The sequence below is a fragment of the Pholcus phalangioides genome, unplaced genomic scaffold, assembly GCF_987345545.1.
Source record: "Pholcus phalangioides strain wild (caught in Gottingen) unplaced genomic scaffold, Ppha-v1.0 ptg000009l_1, whole genome shotgun sequence".
Lineage (NCBI taxonomy): Eukaryota > Metazoa > Arthropoda > Arachnida > Araneae > Pholcidae > Pholcus > Pholcus phalangioides.
Genome location: NW_028301602.1, coordinates 55323441 through 55339450, shown reverse-complemented (window position 1 = coordinate 55339450; position 16010 = coordinate 55323441). Strand labels below are relative to the sequence as shown.

Below are 16010 nucleotides of genomic sequence, written 5' to 3'. Positions count from 1 at the left end.
TCACATCTTTTTTCAATAATATTGTTCTCTGATTTTACACAGCTCTGATGATATCCCTCCCCAACTCTGAGAAGTACAGTGATACAGTGAAACCAGTCTAAGACGGACACTGTATGAGACGAAAACCTGTCTTAAACGGAACCAAAATATAGTCCGTTCAATGACTATTGCTTTGATTTGCACCTTTATAAAACGGAAAACTGTCTAAAATGGAATATTACTTCAGTTCTTTGATGTCCCGTCTCGTACAGATTTCACTGTATTAAAAAAACAACAGAGGAAGAGAAATACTCTGGCTTTTTCTGTTATTTATACTGTACGCTATAGAGCTTCTAGATATACCTTTAAAGTCGTCTTAGTATGCATATTCCTCTTTTGTTATTAGACTTTGAAAAAAAGCTGACGAGGGGAAGGAAAGCATGCCTGACTGTGTAAAAAACACCACAATGCAGTTTCTATGAAAATTTGACACTTCACAAAATCTCCACATTATTTGAAAACTTTTTGTAATTGGAAGAATATTTCTCACATCAGTGGTTGCAGAGATTTCTGCTGAGAAAATGATTTCGCACGGCCAAATTATAGAAACAACTGCTACTTTTTTTTTTTTGTTAAATAACTTAATGACTTAACAGATACTTCAGCGCATCGAAGTATTGTGTTTACGGGGAAAATTGAACTGCTTAAATACTAATTCTGAACCGTTTTCAGGTTTCATTAGATGAGGGGAATAATAATATCATCAATACAAGGGGAAAAAATTGTTTACCCTCTTAGACAACAACATCAATTCATTCAATTGAATGACAAAATCAAGATTCCTCTTGACCTTTGTTTGGCACACATTGCCTGGAAATGCAATGCATGTTTTGTCCAACCCCCATTTTTGTTTAACTGTGCTAAAAGTATAAAAAGGCTTTTTATTCTAATGTAACATTGATTTGGTGTTAAGAGCTAAAATAGCATTTTGATTCAGTTTTAGTATTATAGATGGCACAACAAAACATATTGTATGCTAGATAATTTTGTTATGTAGCAGTCACTTCATGCATGTGAGGCTAATTACGCTAGGACATAACAGCTATGCTTTCCTACTACTTTATTTGTTCTTGCATTTTAATTGGAGGTTGGTATGCTAACGCTTCAGCTGCCAAATTGAATAACACTTTTATTTGTCAGGAGCAGCCTCGATAACCATAATATTAAAGTAAGGAAGAAACAAGACCATCTGTTTGTGTGCTTCAATAAATTTATTATGAAAAATTTTATATTTTCCACAACATACACTAATCTCAGAAAAAAATTTCACAGTTTCTTTCAATAACAGTCTGATCATGCAAATTAACAATAACTGATATATAAGTAAACACGTTATCATTTGTCCCACTTTTAATATAACCAAATATTTTCTTTATGACTCACAAACATTTCAATCAAAATCATGCAATATATTTTTGAGCATTATTTGAAAAAAAAGAAAAAAGAGAAATTAATCAAACAGGATAAAGACCAACAAGATTTTTGTAAAGAAATTCATGCTGATCACAATATATATATAATAATAATTAAAAAAGATACATTCATAAAATAAAAAAAATTTATATTTCTCTATAATGCATCAATTCAGTTTGAGCGCACTCAATACAAGAACCTCACTATAACATTTGACGAACCATGTACTGTAGGATTCCTCCATGTCGAAAGTAAGTAAGTTCAACTTCAGTGTCGAAGCGAACTAAAACTTCAAACTTCTTTCCATTGTCCAACTGAAGGAGAGGGAAAATACAAATATGAAAAGGATAAAAATGTCTGTTACATAACAGATTGAAAATAAGTAAATAAAGCTGAAATACCTTTTATAAACAGTTGGATTCTTAGAAAAAAGTTGAAGTTTTCAGATAGAAAAACAAAAGAAAGCAATAAAAATAGACACAGACGTATAAAAATTTAATAGTGATATCTCAGCTAACAAATGCTGCAGCTCACAAATTTTTCAGCTAACAAAGATTTTTTTATATGGATGCACATACTAGGTGTAAAGCAAAAAAAAGACCTGAAAAACTTTTTAAAATTTTGAATCACCTTTTGTTTCCTGTTTTTTGAATCAATTTTGTTTCCTGAATCACCAAAATGGTCATGTTTGGTGAAAAACCACGTGTAAGAAATTCTCAGCGCAATTGCTCATCATCTTCAGATTCCATAAATGTATTTATCTACCATACTTACCACTTTCAGAAAATGAAAATTAGGGAAATTTTCGCGTGGACCCGTATTTTATGCTAAAACCACTCCCCGAATTAACAAAAAGGATTTTTCCAAATAAAATAGGCATTTTTCACACAGAAAAGTTAAAGCACAGGGAATAAAATCCCTACTTAAAAATTGAAGTAAAATAAAATATGGATTTTACACACATGGAAGTTAAACCCTTGAGAATAAAATCCTTACGCAAAAAAAAAGTGAAATTGGGGGCCAAAACTTCAAAACTGTGATATAAAAAATAAATAAATATTGTGTTCAATCAGAAACGATGTGAACAAACATTCTGCATGAATGATTGGGTGACGACGTCAGTCTTTCCACCATGACCAATGTTTATGTCCGTAACACAACTTGCACAAAAAGGAAAAGTCTGCCCTTTTCTGGAATGTTTGATGAAAGGAAATTCAATTGGGGAATAAGTATCTTCAAAATTAATTAAATATGTTTTTGCTTATCAGTATGCGTGTTTTGTTATATCGCACGTATGTAACTTCAACAAAAGAAATTTTGACCACATGCGCGTCACTATAATCTTCAAGTATTATCCAGGACTATCGGCTGCTACGCTATTTCCCCGAATGATAAGACAAACAACTTTCTTGTTACCATCAGAGGGTTTGTAAAACTCCCCATTTATGACGTGTGACGTCATTTAGAAAAGGGAAAAAAACAGAGGCAAAAGACTTCATGCCCCACAAGAAATTCCTTAGGAATTGTTTTCAGAAGCAGGAATATTTTTAAATGAAGTAGGACATTTTCAGGGACAATTAGGGATTTTTTTTATTTTTGTAAAAATTTTGGAGATTTAAGAACTTTTCTGGAGGTCGAGAGATGAAGTTGAAATTCTGGAGATTCCCGGAAAATTCAGGTGACTTGGCAGCTATGATCTACTGATCATACTTTGAAGTACCATCAACTTTTCAACCCCCCCCCCCCCGTAACATCCCTTACATGCGTTGTTGGGTGTTGGTATTTTGATGGATACCACATAACAACATAAGTTTGGGACTATTAGTTTTTTAGATATGTTAATTAAGAAAAATCAGTTTATCGTTTTGACTCTGTGAAAGTGTTTACTGCATGACACTTTCACGTGATGCTTTAACCCAGAGGTCTTCAATCTTTTTCTAGTCATGAGCACTGCTTGTACCCACCATCAAAAGAAGAGCACCCTTACAGCAAGTTAGACAAGCGAATGCATGAAATTCGGTTGATTTCAATCTTTGAATGCAATTTGTGAAAGGTGTTCAATTGGAGCATTGATCAAGTGCTTGCGAGCACGAAATAGGAAACAAGCATCGAGTACTTTGGGTGCTTCAGAGAGCACTGTGGTATTTGCGAGCAATGGGTTGAAGATGCCTGCTTTAACCCTACATCTACAAATCCTAGAGCTCAGGGGTTTTCAATTTTTTTGCTGTAGCTGCTCCCCTGAGCCTCCAGTCTGTTCCCTATGCCCTATTTTTCTATCTAGGAGGGATGTGAAAAAAATTAGTTTGTACAAATAAAAACAAATTACAGGGAAGGTTGCTTATATGCATGGCAAAACTTTGGAGCTCACATTAAAAAAACAAAAAAAAAACCAGGAATGAAAATGTAACAGAATAAATTATGGACATAGAAGCCAGATAATAGAACTCACTTCAACAGTGGTCTTTTGTCTTGGAACAAGGTTCTCTGGAATTTGTATGGAATACTTCTCTTTTCCAGTAAGGTCTAAAGTTTCAGCATTCTGTCCCGGTAGATACTGGAGTGGTATGATGCTCATTCCAATCAAATTGCTCCTATGTATACGTTCATAGCTTTCTGCTATGACGGCTCGAACACCCTAAAGTAAGAAACATGCAAATGTTTATTCGTGAAAGACTTGAAAAAAAACTAACTGAAAAAAAAGACAGTGTAAATGGAAAATTTGTTGTGTAGGCAATTGCAATAGGAGTCGTGCAATTTTGTTTATGCAAGTGTGGACATACCCTTAGAAATATTTGTGAATATTTCGCTTCAGTGAATAAACTGTTGTAGTAGATGAAGATGTCATAAAAGTGAAAATTAAAACTGAAACAGAAACCAACCATTAAAAAATTAGTTGATATTTTAAACATTCCTAGAAAAGAACATCCCCTAGATTCTAACATTCAAACCCCTGCTAAAACTAGTCCAAGGGAAAACTGACCAAATGTATATTGAGCAGTGTTACATACTTCTGAGATAAAACTATTTTTTAAGGCCTTGTGTGCTTTTGGTCACAGGACATTGTGGCAACTCAATATATATATTTTTTTTCTCCTTTAGCTTTATTACAAAATTAATTGGTTTTTCTGCCTCTAAACCAACAGTACTTCAGTACTAAATGAATGGAATTTCGAGAAACTGCCTGAAAGATTACTTAAATGTAAAGAGGGAATTTTTCCCTTTGTTCGCTAATTTATAGAAAAATGATTAAAATTTTCTGTATTTCCAAATACTTCAATTAAATATATTCTATTAATATGCAAAATCTGATATTAATTTTTTTTACATTTATACAACTTGAGATACATACATACAGAGGCATATTCATTAATAAAAATAGTAATACAGCAGATTCTGGAACTGATGACATTATTTAGTTTTTAATAAATAGAAATGCAGTGTAAGGATATGTTTTTTGGAAAAACTACTTGAGATACAAACCAACAGGTATGGTCCCTTTGCTGCCCAATCTCGTGATGAACCACAGCCATATTCTTTACCAGCGAGAATAATAAGCTGATTATTCTGAGACCTGTATCTTTCAGCTGCATCGAATACATCCATCTATGATCAACCAAAAAAACAGCACCAATTAATCGCTGTTCAAATTAAAACAAACAGTTATCAATGCTTCCTTTTATGTTTTTAGTTGAGAGGACCTATAATTTCCTGCATAGCCTAGTGAGATGCCACTATGGACATGAACAGTGGTTTTGCATGTGTTTTTCTTACCGTATGTGTATGCACAGCCTAGACTAGTGATTCTTAAACTATTATCCACACACACACAATTTTTTTAAGGGGCCAATAAAGGATAAAATTCAGAAATTAGAAGAAAATTATTGCCCCCCGAGCAAACAGTCAAAAGGTCCCCATGATATAATGACATTTGGTACTATGATTTTTGAAAGTATGTATGTAAATTGGTATGCTAGTACTTTTAAACTTGGTGTGGTTGTGTGTACCTAAAATGTGGTTCAACCATGATAATGTTGCTGGGTACAGCCAAATGAAATTCCATCAAACATGGATGTGCATGTAAAACTGAGGGTCTAATTCCTTTTTGCAAAAACCGCGTATTGACCTAAAAAATTAATGTTACAGATAAAGTGAGAAACAAACTCACTTTTCGACTAAAGTAAAATTTTAATAAGTCGTTAGTTGGACTTATTGCAAACTTCATTGGATGAGAATATTGAATAACAAAATACATGGACATACAAATAGACGTCCATACAACATTTGTATTGATTAAACTTATGAATAAAGAGAATATAAAATTATTTTCGGTGAAAAAAAACAGTAATTTTTGATTGCCTCTCATTTCATTCAAGTTTGAAGAGAACCTTAGGGGCCGTTCAAGTATTACGTCATCATCGATGGGGGGGAGGGGAAGGGGGTTTCCGATTTGATGACTTTAGATGACAAGGGGGGGGGGTTTGGATTTCGCTTACGTCATCAATCACCCTTTATGAAAATTTTAAATATTTTCAACAGCATCTTACTCGGGGAACCAAAAATGAGAAAAACCTTTCGATAGTTTGTGGGCACTTGAAGTGACATCCCCCTATTGATAAGTGCCCTACAGAGCCACTTTAGTGATCTCTAAATTTTTCTCGGATCCAAGTGATCTGGAAATGTGTCTAGGCCGCTTAAGTGATCTGGAACTGTGCCACGCATCACTCAAGTGATCCATAATTATATGCCGCGGATCACTTAAATAATCTGAGAATCTGCCGCTGGTAACATGAGTGATGTAGAACTACACTGAGGGCCACTTAAGTGCTCTAAAACTATGTTACACATCACTCAAGAGATCTCTAAATGTGTCACGGATCGCTTAAGTGTTCTGGAACTGTGTCCCGGGTCATTTAAGTGTTCACGTGATCATTGTTCACATCTGAAAATGTGCCAGGGCCGCTTATATGTTTTGGAATTGTACCAAGGGACACTTAAGCGATCTGTAGATGTGTCACTTAGTTAATTTTTTTTTACAAAATTAGGTTTGAGGAGGGCAGGTCGCATCAGATAACCCCCCGGGCCATATTTGGTCTGCTGGCCAAGGGCCTTTATGCGATTTATCATTGTATGGCTTAGAGCAGTGGTTCCCAACCTTTTTCAGTCTGCGTACCCCCAGCTGGCTCGGTTCCTTTCAGCATACCCCCAACCCTGATTCCTTCGGACTCCCCCCCCCCCCCAATCTGTTTCACCCATTACAGTTTTTGGAAAACTTGAAAAAAAAGGTACATGTTGAATATTAAATTAAATGGTCTATTTTTTCATTATTTAGCTTTTTTTATTTTCCAAGTAAGCAAACAAATTAATGCAAAGATTGGGAAAACAATTAATGTGATGTTTGGGACTGTATTGAATGAAAGTTTTTTAAAAAATTAGGCTCAAAAGAGTGAGATACAAACTCAAATCGGAGCGTTCAATTTGCTTCTATATTTATTTTTTATGTAAGTATACGAAGAAAACGGCCGTTCAACAAGCTCAGTGCTAACAAACGGCAACAAAAATATTATGGCTTTTCTAGAAAGTTCAACGTATTCGTCACCGCGGCAAAAACTGACTAGGTTCACCATCCCGTCATTGAAGAGAATGTTCAGAGGGGTATCTGATAAGAGGTCCAGCGATTTATCTTTTTCTGGGATCGACAATCAAGCCAGTTGAAAATAGTCTTCTTTGAAAGGATTAGATATCCACTGATCACCCATTTCCGTCTCTGAAAAATATTTTTCAAACGAGGATTTTAATCCTTCCAAGTGGCCAACTGTTAAATTTAGCTTGGCTTGTGACAAGAAATCGTGAAGTGTTTTAAACACTTCTTAAAAAAAGGGCTACCTTGTTCCGAAGTTCGAACAGCAACGTCAGGACTTAACCTCGGGACAGTCACCAAACTTCGGTGTACAACAGCAAAGCGTTGTGAAGGATGTCCATATCTTCCCGCAACCAGGGCCGTCTTAAGAGCATCATGGGGCCCCCGGGTCAAGTGGTTTTTCTGAGGCTCTACTAGGTACATTCTAGAAAATTTCAACGAGATCTCATTTTTGTGAAACTCCCTCTTCTCTTGAGGCCCCCGGGACCCCATGCGTTAAGGCGGCACTGCCCACAACAATTTAAACAACCTGTAGTTGATAGGATTCACCTTGACAAAGTTGAAAACCTTGATCTCTTCATCAAGAACGTTTAGTAAATTTGGAGGCAACATTTTTGATGCAGGGATCTGTCTGTGAATATAGCAATGAGTCCATTTCATTTTGGGAGAGACTTCTGCCACGCGTACACGATGGCCTGAGTAGCAACCTTCCATGGATTTTTCCATGGAACATGCCTTCGTCAAGGGACATGATATCCACTTCCAACACACCGATATCCTCTCTTCAAAAACATATTTCTATTCCCGACTGAACTGTGAAGCTATTGAGATCGTTAAGCACAAAGATAATTTCAACAGGAAAGAAGAAGGGCTGTACTTAAACAAGATATGGCACCAAGACAATCCGAAATACCAAGATTAGAAAATAAATTCTTCTGAATTCGGACCCCCTCCCCCCCAATTAAAATTTGAAGACTCTGATCCCCACCCAACCAATCAGAAGCTGCCACGTCCCATCAATATCAACACGTCACTTGCTTGACATCTCAACGACAAATTCGATACTTCTGAGTCTCCAGCAAAAGCATCAATGGACAACGGCCATCCAAGGAGGTCATTTTGTCTCCTTGCTCATCAAAAACAGCACTGAAGATGTCACCGCAGTAGTGGACGAAACATCTGCTTCAAAGAAGCCTGGAACATGGCATAACAGCCCCAAAGGTATGAAATTTATTACAAAATGAAGTCTATTTCTGTTGGCCATTCTTGATAATGCTGCTTTAAAGAAACATTATTGAGCTAATAAACTGATGGAGAAACATCTAGGAAATATATAACTTACTTCTTCATTGCTGTCAAAATGAATTGTTCGAGGAGCAGCTTTTCCAATAAACTTATTTTGTAAACGGATATTAGCGAATGTTCCTCTAGCCATAACAGCATCATTACCTCTTCTAGCACCATATGAATTAAACTCTCTTGGCGTTAAACTGGAAAAAATATATATATAATTGAATACTTCAGTATATTGGTTGTATATGAATGGTGTGTGTGTATAATATAATATATACAATATATATATAATGCATATTTATACTGCTCCAAATGATATGGAGTATAGCCATGTGCATGCATCAAGTTGGAGGGGAAAAAAATCAACCCCCACTCCCTTCACTTCTAAAAAAAATCTATAGTCCATTTGTGGTTAACTTTGAAGTGAAGGGAAAGCTAAACATAATACATGTAAAAAATTGCATAATAACTTCAGTAGTAAGTATGATGATGGAAGAAAAATAACTATTATCAATACTTTCAGAAATTTAAATGTGGTTTTTGAAAACAAAAACAATTTCTTTTGTTCCCAGGAAATAAATGAACCAGAGAAATTAAAGTACATTGAAAAGTAATGAAAAAAAAATGATTATCTTATATTTATAGCAGGAATTTACTTCAAATTGATGTGCAGTAAGTAGCACTAAAAGTGTAGAATATTTTTCAACATCATCTACCTTCCTTTGGCTGAATGGTGCATAGTTGTCCCAAATGGTAAATACAATCCATGTCTGCTCTATTGGTTCTGATAGCTATTGGGAAGGCTAAAACTGTTTGGGCTTCATTACATTTACAGTAATTATCTAAGAACACTAAAATGAGGAATTTCTGGTGGATTTTTGGAATAATTCTGATGGGGCTTTTCAGTGTCATCAATCTGCTTCCTTGGACTATATTTTTGTTTATAGTTTGAGAGAGAGATACCTTCAGTGACAGACAGAAAAAAAACCATCCAATAAACAACCACACACAGAGGGCACTCATCCCTTTCCCCCCCCTCTCTTAGTAGAATCTTCCAACCCTGAAATTCACCCCTCTGCATGATGCAGAGACTTAACACATACACATTGGCTATTGAACAGCTATATCAATCAAAACAGCCAGCTGCACTGTATATTCAAAGGAAGCAGGGGCCAAGTGTTTTAGATCTTTTGGTGCTTGCCTTGAGTTTTATGTAGGAGAGTGGGATATAATTATAATAATAGAACCTTTGATGCCACTGGCCACAAGCATCAACCATTCCACCCAAGTTCAATATATGGATACTTTCAACACATGTAGTAAAAACTTAGAAATGCCTCCTATTTTTTTACCATAAAACACCAAAAATGTTTGAATCATCCTGCAATTTTGTAACATGTTATAGAACACAAAATTTTAGATTTAACGCCATGGTCTACTGGAAGCTATAAGGACGAAAATAAGTTTTGTGTATGCCCAAGGCTACAGTTTCAAACAATATATTTTTCTGTATTTTTTCCAAAATCATAAATAACTATAAAAACTTCTATATATATATATATATATATACTTCTCAACAAATATTCTGTGGCCCCAGAATACCTTCTTTACCCTTCCTTTTATTGCCAAGTTAACCACAAACAGATTATAGTTATTTTGGACTCCAACGCCCCATTAAATTAAATCTTCCAGAAGAAATTTTATTATTATTTATCAATGAATTTCAATATTAAATCGACTGACCCATAATTGGCAAGATATCTAGCTGCAGGACTATTGCGAGCAATGCTGCCAGCAGGTGATATATGGTCAGTTGTGATGGAATCGCCAAGATTCAGCAGTACTCTGGCATTTTGAATATCTGTGATTTGTGGAAGAACAACAGCCTACAAAACAAAAAAAAAGTCATCAGGAATCAGTTACTTTTTCAAACTTATGTATAATTGCTACAATAAAAATAATATTAATAAAATCAAAATACAATTTTGATTCACACTTAGTGCACATTGTTATGATCTGTAAATGGTCAATCGTGCTAAGGGTCATTGACCATAATTTAATTTTTAAAGGGTCCCTCAAAAAGTATACCAGTTTTATGATAAAACGACATACTGGTGTAGTTTCATTTTTTCCCTCGCACCATCATCTGATTAGTGGAGAATGTTCTGAAAGATTTCATCCCCCAGAAAGTGGCGCCACCAACTTGGGACTACGAAATAGAATTATCTGGAAACTGTCTCTCGAAGGTTCGACGAGTCTATAAAAATGATGCAAAGAATAGAGAGGGGAGAGAGTTGTTGGATTAGATGCTCGATAAGGGAACTCTGATCTGGTTAGCTTGTATCTCAGCTTGTAAATACATGTAAAAATTGCTGTTCTGTGAATAAATTTGTAACGGTCTGTAAAGTTTCCCCCTCCTCTGCTTATTTCAAGGACTTGTGAAAAATTATCCGGAACAATATGAAATCAATAACCTGTATCATCGAATATTTTTTTGCTTTCATTGCAGCCCCCTACTGCTTTAAAAATAAGGCAGTTAATTAATTAAGGCTGCCAATATCAAACAAATTTATCAATTGGGCTAATTGTGATCAAATATTTTAGTTGAGTAAATCAATTTGAATACAAGTTAAATTTTTATTAATATTTTTCACTAAAAGTTTGCATGTTTTTTTCTAAGTGCAGTCTTGATAATTGATTATAATTTAAATTAATTCATACCAGGGTTAGACAAATAAGAAAAAATTAGGCACCAGCAAAATTTCGTAGGTGCCAAGCAGGGCCATCATTTCAACTTTTCCGAAGGGGGGGGCGGCAAAGAATGTTCTGTACTCAATGTATGTATGTATATATATATTACCATTTCTAGTGTATTTTCTAGTGTATGTATATATATGTATGTATATATATATTTACCATTTCTAGTGTAGCCAGGAAGGGGGACAATGATCCCCGATTCCCCAAATGACGGGCCTGGTGCCAAGCATTTTTTCTCTCAACAAAATTGATCCAAAATATATAGTGCATTCTCTGTCTTGTCTTTGAGTTAGGAATCCCTCTCCATGCTGACATGCTGTCATAATCTACTCTATAATGTAAAATCACAAACTCAAAAAGTGCTCATTTCTATGCAACAGAAATTGCTTATGATTTTGTGTGATGGAAATCTGTTACGTTTTTTTGGTCAAGTTTTCATTTAACTCTTGAATATATTGGGAATCCCCATGTGACTATCTGGACCAAGTTATGTACATGTACCAAGCGGTATGCATATGTATATATCACCATAAAGGCCTTAACTGTTTAAAGGCCGAACTATGAACAAAGTCACTTATTGTTTTGAAATTTGGAATTTGAGGTCCTTTTAGTAAAAATGTTTTTCATGATATTCCATAAATGGAACATTGCCACTTGGGGAAAGGTGAAAGTGGAAACTGGTATCGCCTATATTCTCACAATTATTTCTGGAGTACTCAAAATAAATCACTCGAAATTTTCTATTTTCTACTACAAATTCCCAACACATACTGGTTTTTTTAACATAAAAATGTGTGTGTGCGCAGAAAATTCAAATTTTTTTCTAATGTCTGTGATATAAGAAAGAAAACATATTTGATGGAACCGTTTGTCACATTGGTAGCATTTATACAGTGTTTTCTGGAAAACTGCACACCGTCTTTGTGTCGCAGATACAATACAATGGCCATCAGATGATCAGACATCTTTTTTCAGTTGACAACGCTAACCTGGATGAATAATTAATCCGTGATTATGCCATGGATCACTTAAGGAATGTGAGGCGGGTAACTTGAGTGATGTATGGCCGCACCAGTGCTCTAAAACTGTTTGACATATCACTCAAGGTATCTCCAAATATGCTAAGGATTGCTTAGGTGTTCTGGAACTGTGTCACATGTCATTCACATGATCTGTGAATGTGCACGGACCTACTTCAGTGATCTGAAAATGTGTCACAGGCCACTCAAATGGTCTGGAATTGTGTCACGGGTGACATAAGCGATTTGTAAATGTGCGGATTAGTTCATTTTTACAAAATTAGGTTTGAGTAGTACAGGCCACATTGTAACCCCCAGGGCCACATTTGGTCCACGCGGACCAAGGGTTTACCATATGTGGTTTAGAGGGTGTGTTACAATGAATTTCTTAAAAAGAAATTTTGAGTTCTTAGCTTTCAAGTAGCATTAAAATTAACAGAAAGTTATTATAATAACATATATATAATTTTTTTTTGAAATTTTAATGTTTGTACAATTTTTTTGAGTAAAATAATAAATTTTTGCTCCCCTCCCCACATACGACTCTGATCCCACCAATATGGGTTAGGAGGTAGGGGGCAGAACTGACAAAATTTTGGTGACAAGGAGGGGGTCAAAAATGGTAAAAAATTTGCTGACTTAATACTCTAACGGCCCCCTTTTAAGCAATTATTGCAAAAGAAAAATGATAAAATATAAAACATATCGTATTCAAAAGCAAAAGACACAAAATTAAATACAAATACAAGGCCACAACAGGCAAAATGCCCAATGAGGTGGCTGAGAAAAAGATGCCCATAACAAGTATGGATGTCAAATATTACTAAAACATAGTGACACAACTAAAAATGCAATCACAAAAATTACAAACAATATATATGCATGATAAAATATTATACAATGCCCTTAATGAACCAAAACTTGATGAAATCAAAGACAACAAGTGGGGATTCGAAGGATTGAATTACGTATTTATGTAATGCGGCTCTAAAATTATTTCATTTGCTGTAAAACCTGAAAATTCTTATTGTAAATAAAATGTGTTTTTTGATATTCGAGAGTATTTATTTCCTTACATTTTGAAATAATTTTTCAGGAAAATATACTATTCATTATCATTACTTTATTTTTTTTTTTCAGAGAATTATTTTGGTCTGAAGTTCTTTTTTTTTAAATATGAGTAGATCATAGTATAATAAAAATGTAAATATAAAACATAAATAATAGTCCAATGTTTTTATACCCATTTCTGTTCTATCCTGGAATATAGATATCTAGAGCATATACTATTCATATTTTTTTGGGACTATATAAACAAATTTCATTTTTGAAGATGACCTCAATTCGAAATTTTTTTTCTTTTAATCAAGTTATTTTCAAGAAATATTACCATTATTATAATGTGGTTTAAAATGAAAGTGGAAACTGGTATCGCCTATATTCTCACAATTATTTCTGGAGTACTCAAAATAAATCACTCAAAATTTTCTATTTTCTACTACAAATTCAAATTTGCAACACATACTGGTTTTTTTAACATAAAAATGTGTGTGTGCACAGAAAATTCAATTTTTTTCTAATGTCTGTGATATAAGAAAGAAAACATATTTGATGGACCCGTTTGTCACATTGGTAGCATTTATACATTGTTTTCTGGCAAACCACACACCATCCTTGTGTCGCAAATACAATACAATGGCCATCAGATGACCCAACATCTTTTTTCTGTTGGCAATGCTAACCTGGATGAATAATTAATCTGTGATTAATTATTCAAAAATATTAATTATCGTGCAACAAGTTTTTAAGATATGATATAGCCTAGTGAGATGAAAGGTAAAGCATTATACCCTTACTATCTATGGAGAAATGAAGTTTATTGCTGGTGAGACAACTTGCAGGAGCCCCTAACTAGCCGCCAACGTTCGTGACGTAAGATGCGCACGGATGCACATACTGAGGCTTTAAGCTATCTAGGAGGTATTGAAATGGGCCACCATTTCTGAAGACACTGTGTCCTTAGGGAAGACCATGGGAATGGAGGTGCATGAGCCTGACTTTCAAGAAATAGTGGAGGAGCATGGTCATATCCACAGATGAACTGATGGATATCTATTGCGCACAAGAGCGAGCTTATGCACAGGATCTTGTCTGAGGAAGACGAAGCGAGAAATGAAGAGTCTCACTTCAAATAAGATTAAGTGGGAATCTGTGAAAAACTTTTTAGAAGAGAACCATCCCAAATAAAGATATAGCCACGCGAGCAAAAAATCCAACAATGGCGTGATTTTCCATTTCTGGAAAAAACCAAAAAAAAAAAAGGCAAAAGCAAGTGTCACAGATAGGGTTCTTTTCTAAAGTCACAAAAAAAAGAGTAAGTTCACAGACAGCAAGTGCAAAGCATAAATCGTCACAAAGTATAGTCTTCCTCTCTCTTTGGTCCCTTAGAGTAAGTTAATTTGTAAACATTATCATAGTGTATGTTTATTTATGGCATTATTATCTTTTAAATATTTTATTGTATTATTTCTTATATCATTCTTGTGTTGCATTATTGAATGAATGACATTTTTATTAGTAATTTTCATATGAACGAATAATTGTGGAACGAATTACCAAGTTTCTATTATTTCCTATGAGGAAGTTTAATTTGAATAATGAGCAATTCGGATAATGAGCACATTGGCAGAACAAACTAAGCTTGTTAACTGAAGTTCCACTGTATTATAAAAGCTTAAGATGGCATCACCTGACCCTAAATGTTTTTTTCAGTTTTAAAAATTATTCTAATTAAAAAAATAAATAAATCAAGATTTTTATAAAAAAATATTAAAATTCTAATTTCACTTATTAATTAAAATAAAAAGGAAGCATGCTCAAATGTTATTTGCATTTTTTTAAAATTATTTGGCTCAATAAGATTTTTATTCATTTTTAAAAGATGAAAGCAAAATAGGCCACAGTATTTACTTAAATATTGCTGATATATGATGAAAATGATGCAATTAAATCATTTTCATAACCCCCATTCCATTTTCATAAATTTAAAGTAGGTTTTTTTAAAATTATGAAGAGAACGCGGGAAGTGAGAAAAAAGTGAAAATTTTGTTGTCGTGATGGGTCAAGACTGGCCTCTCTATCATTTGGAAGTGTCTTCAAAATCTTAGTTGTTTGAAAATTTTTGTTTAAAGCCTTGTGCAATATGCTTTTCCATGGCATTGAAATATCACCACTTCAGAAATATTTTCTTGCATTTCTGTAAACAAAATTATCATAGCATTGTATGATAGTTGGTTTTTTGGAAACCAGAAACAAAATTTAAGAAAAAATTCTTGACTCGAGTTCTAAAAATTTTATTTTTCCCCCAGTGAAAAAAATTTTTTTTGCTTGAAAATAATGAGTTGAAAAAGCAAACTTTTCATCAAGATCAGATAAAAATTGGGAATCTTTGTCATGCTTCATTCAATCCTGGACGGGAACTCTTTGCCTAAGTTACCCCTAACTGGGCTCTGCAGGCAAACCACACTAGCCTTACCCATATTGGAGCCATGCTATGTCGAATGGTGAGAAAAGCACTAATAAGTGACAGTTGAACTTATTGTATGAAAAATTTCTGATTTTAATGAGAATGTTTGAATGGTTGCTTTCACAAATGTTAAGTGAAGTTTAAGGATGCATTATTAGGAGTTTAATAATATTAGAGTAACAAATAGAGGGTAATCAGAGTTTCCAAAAAGTGACCCGTAAGCAGCATCAGGATGACCCACCAACAAGGTTTGACTGCATTTTCCAACATTAAAACTAATGCCAAATTGTGAGGTGTCAGCAGTGGTATGAGCTTAGTGGCACAT

General features: G+C 34.4%; 1 protein-coding gene across 2 annotated transcripts in view; it reads right to left on the bottom strand.

The window, feature by feature from the left end:
- Positions 1-1237: 1237 nt before the first annotated feature.
- LOC149083333 (cytoplasmic aconitate hydratase-like) overlaps positions 1238-16010 on the bottom strand; it is a 51523-nt gene continuing 36750 nt past the window's right edge. For both annotated transcript variants that reach the window (XM_089236562.1, XM_089236563.1), the window contains 5 exons: positions 10127-10269; positions 8433-8580; positions 4933-5055; positions 3902-4087; positions 1238-1766 (listed from right to left, as the gene is read on the bottom strand). In XM_089236562.1, coding sequence (XP_089092688.1) covers positions 1656-1766; positions 3902-4087; positions 4933-5055; positions 8433-8580; positions 10127-10269 — 711 coding nt within the window. In that variant the 3' untranslated portion in view covers positions 1238-1655. The remainder of the gene's footprint in view (positions 1767-3901; positions 4088-4932; positions 5056-8432; positions 8581-10126; positions 10270-16010) is intronic.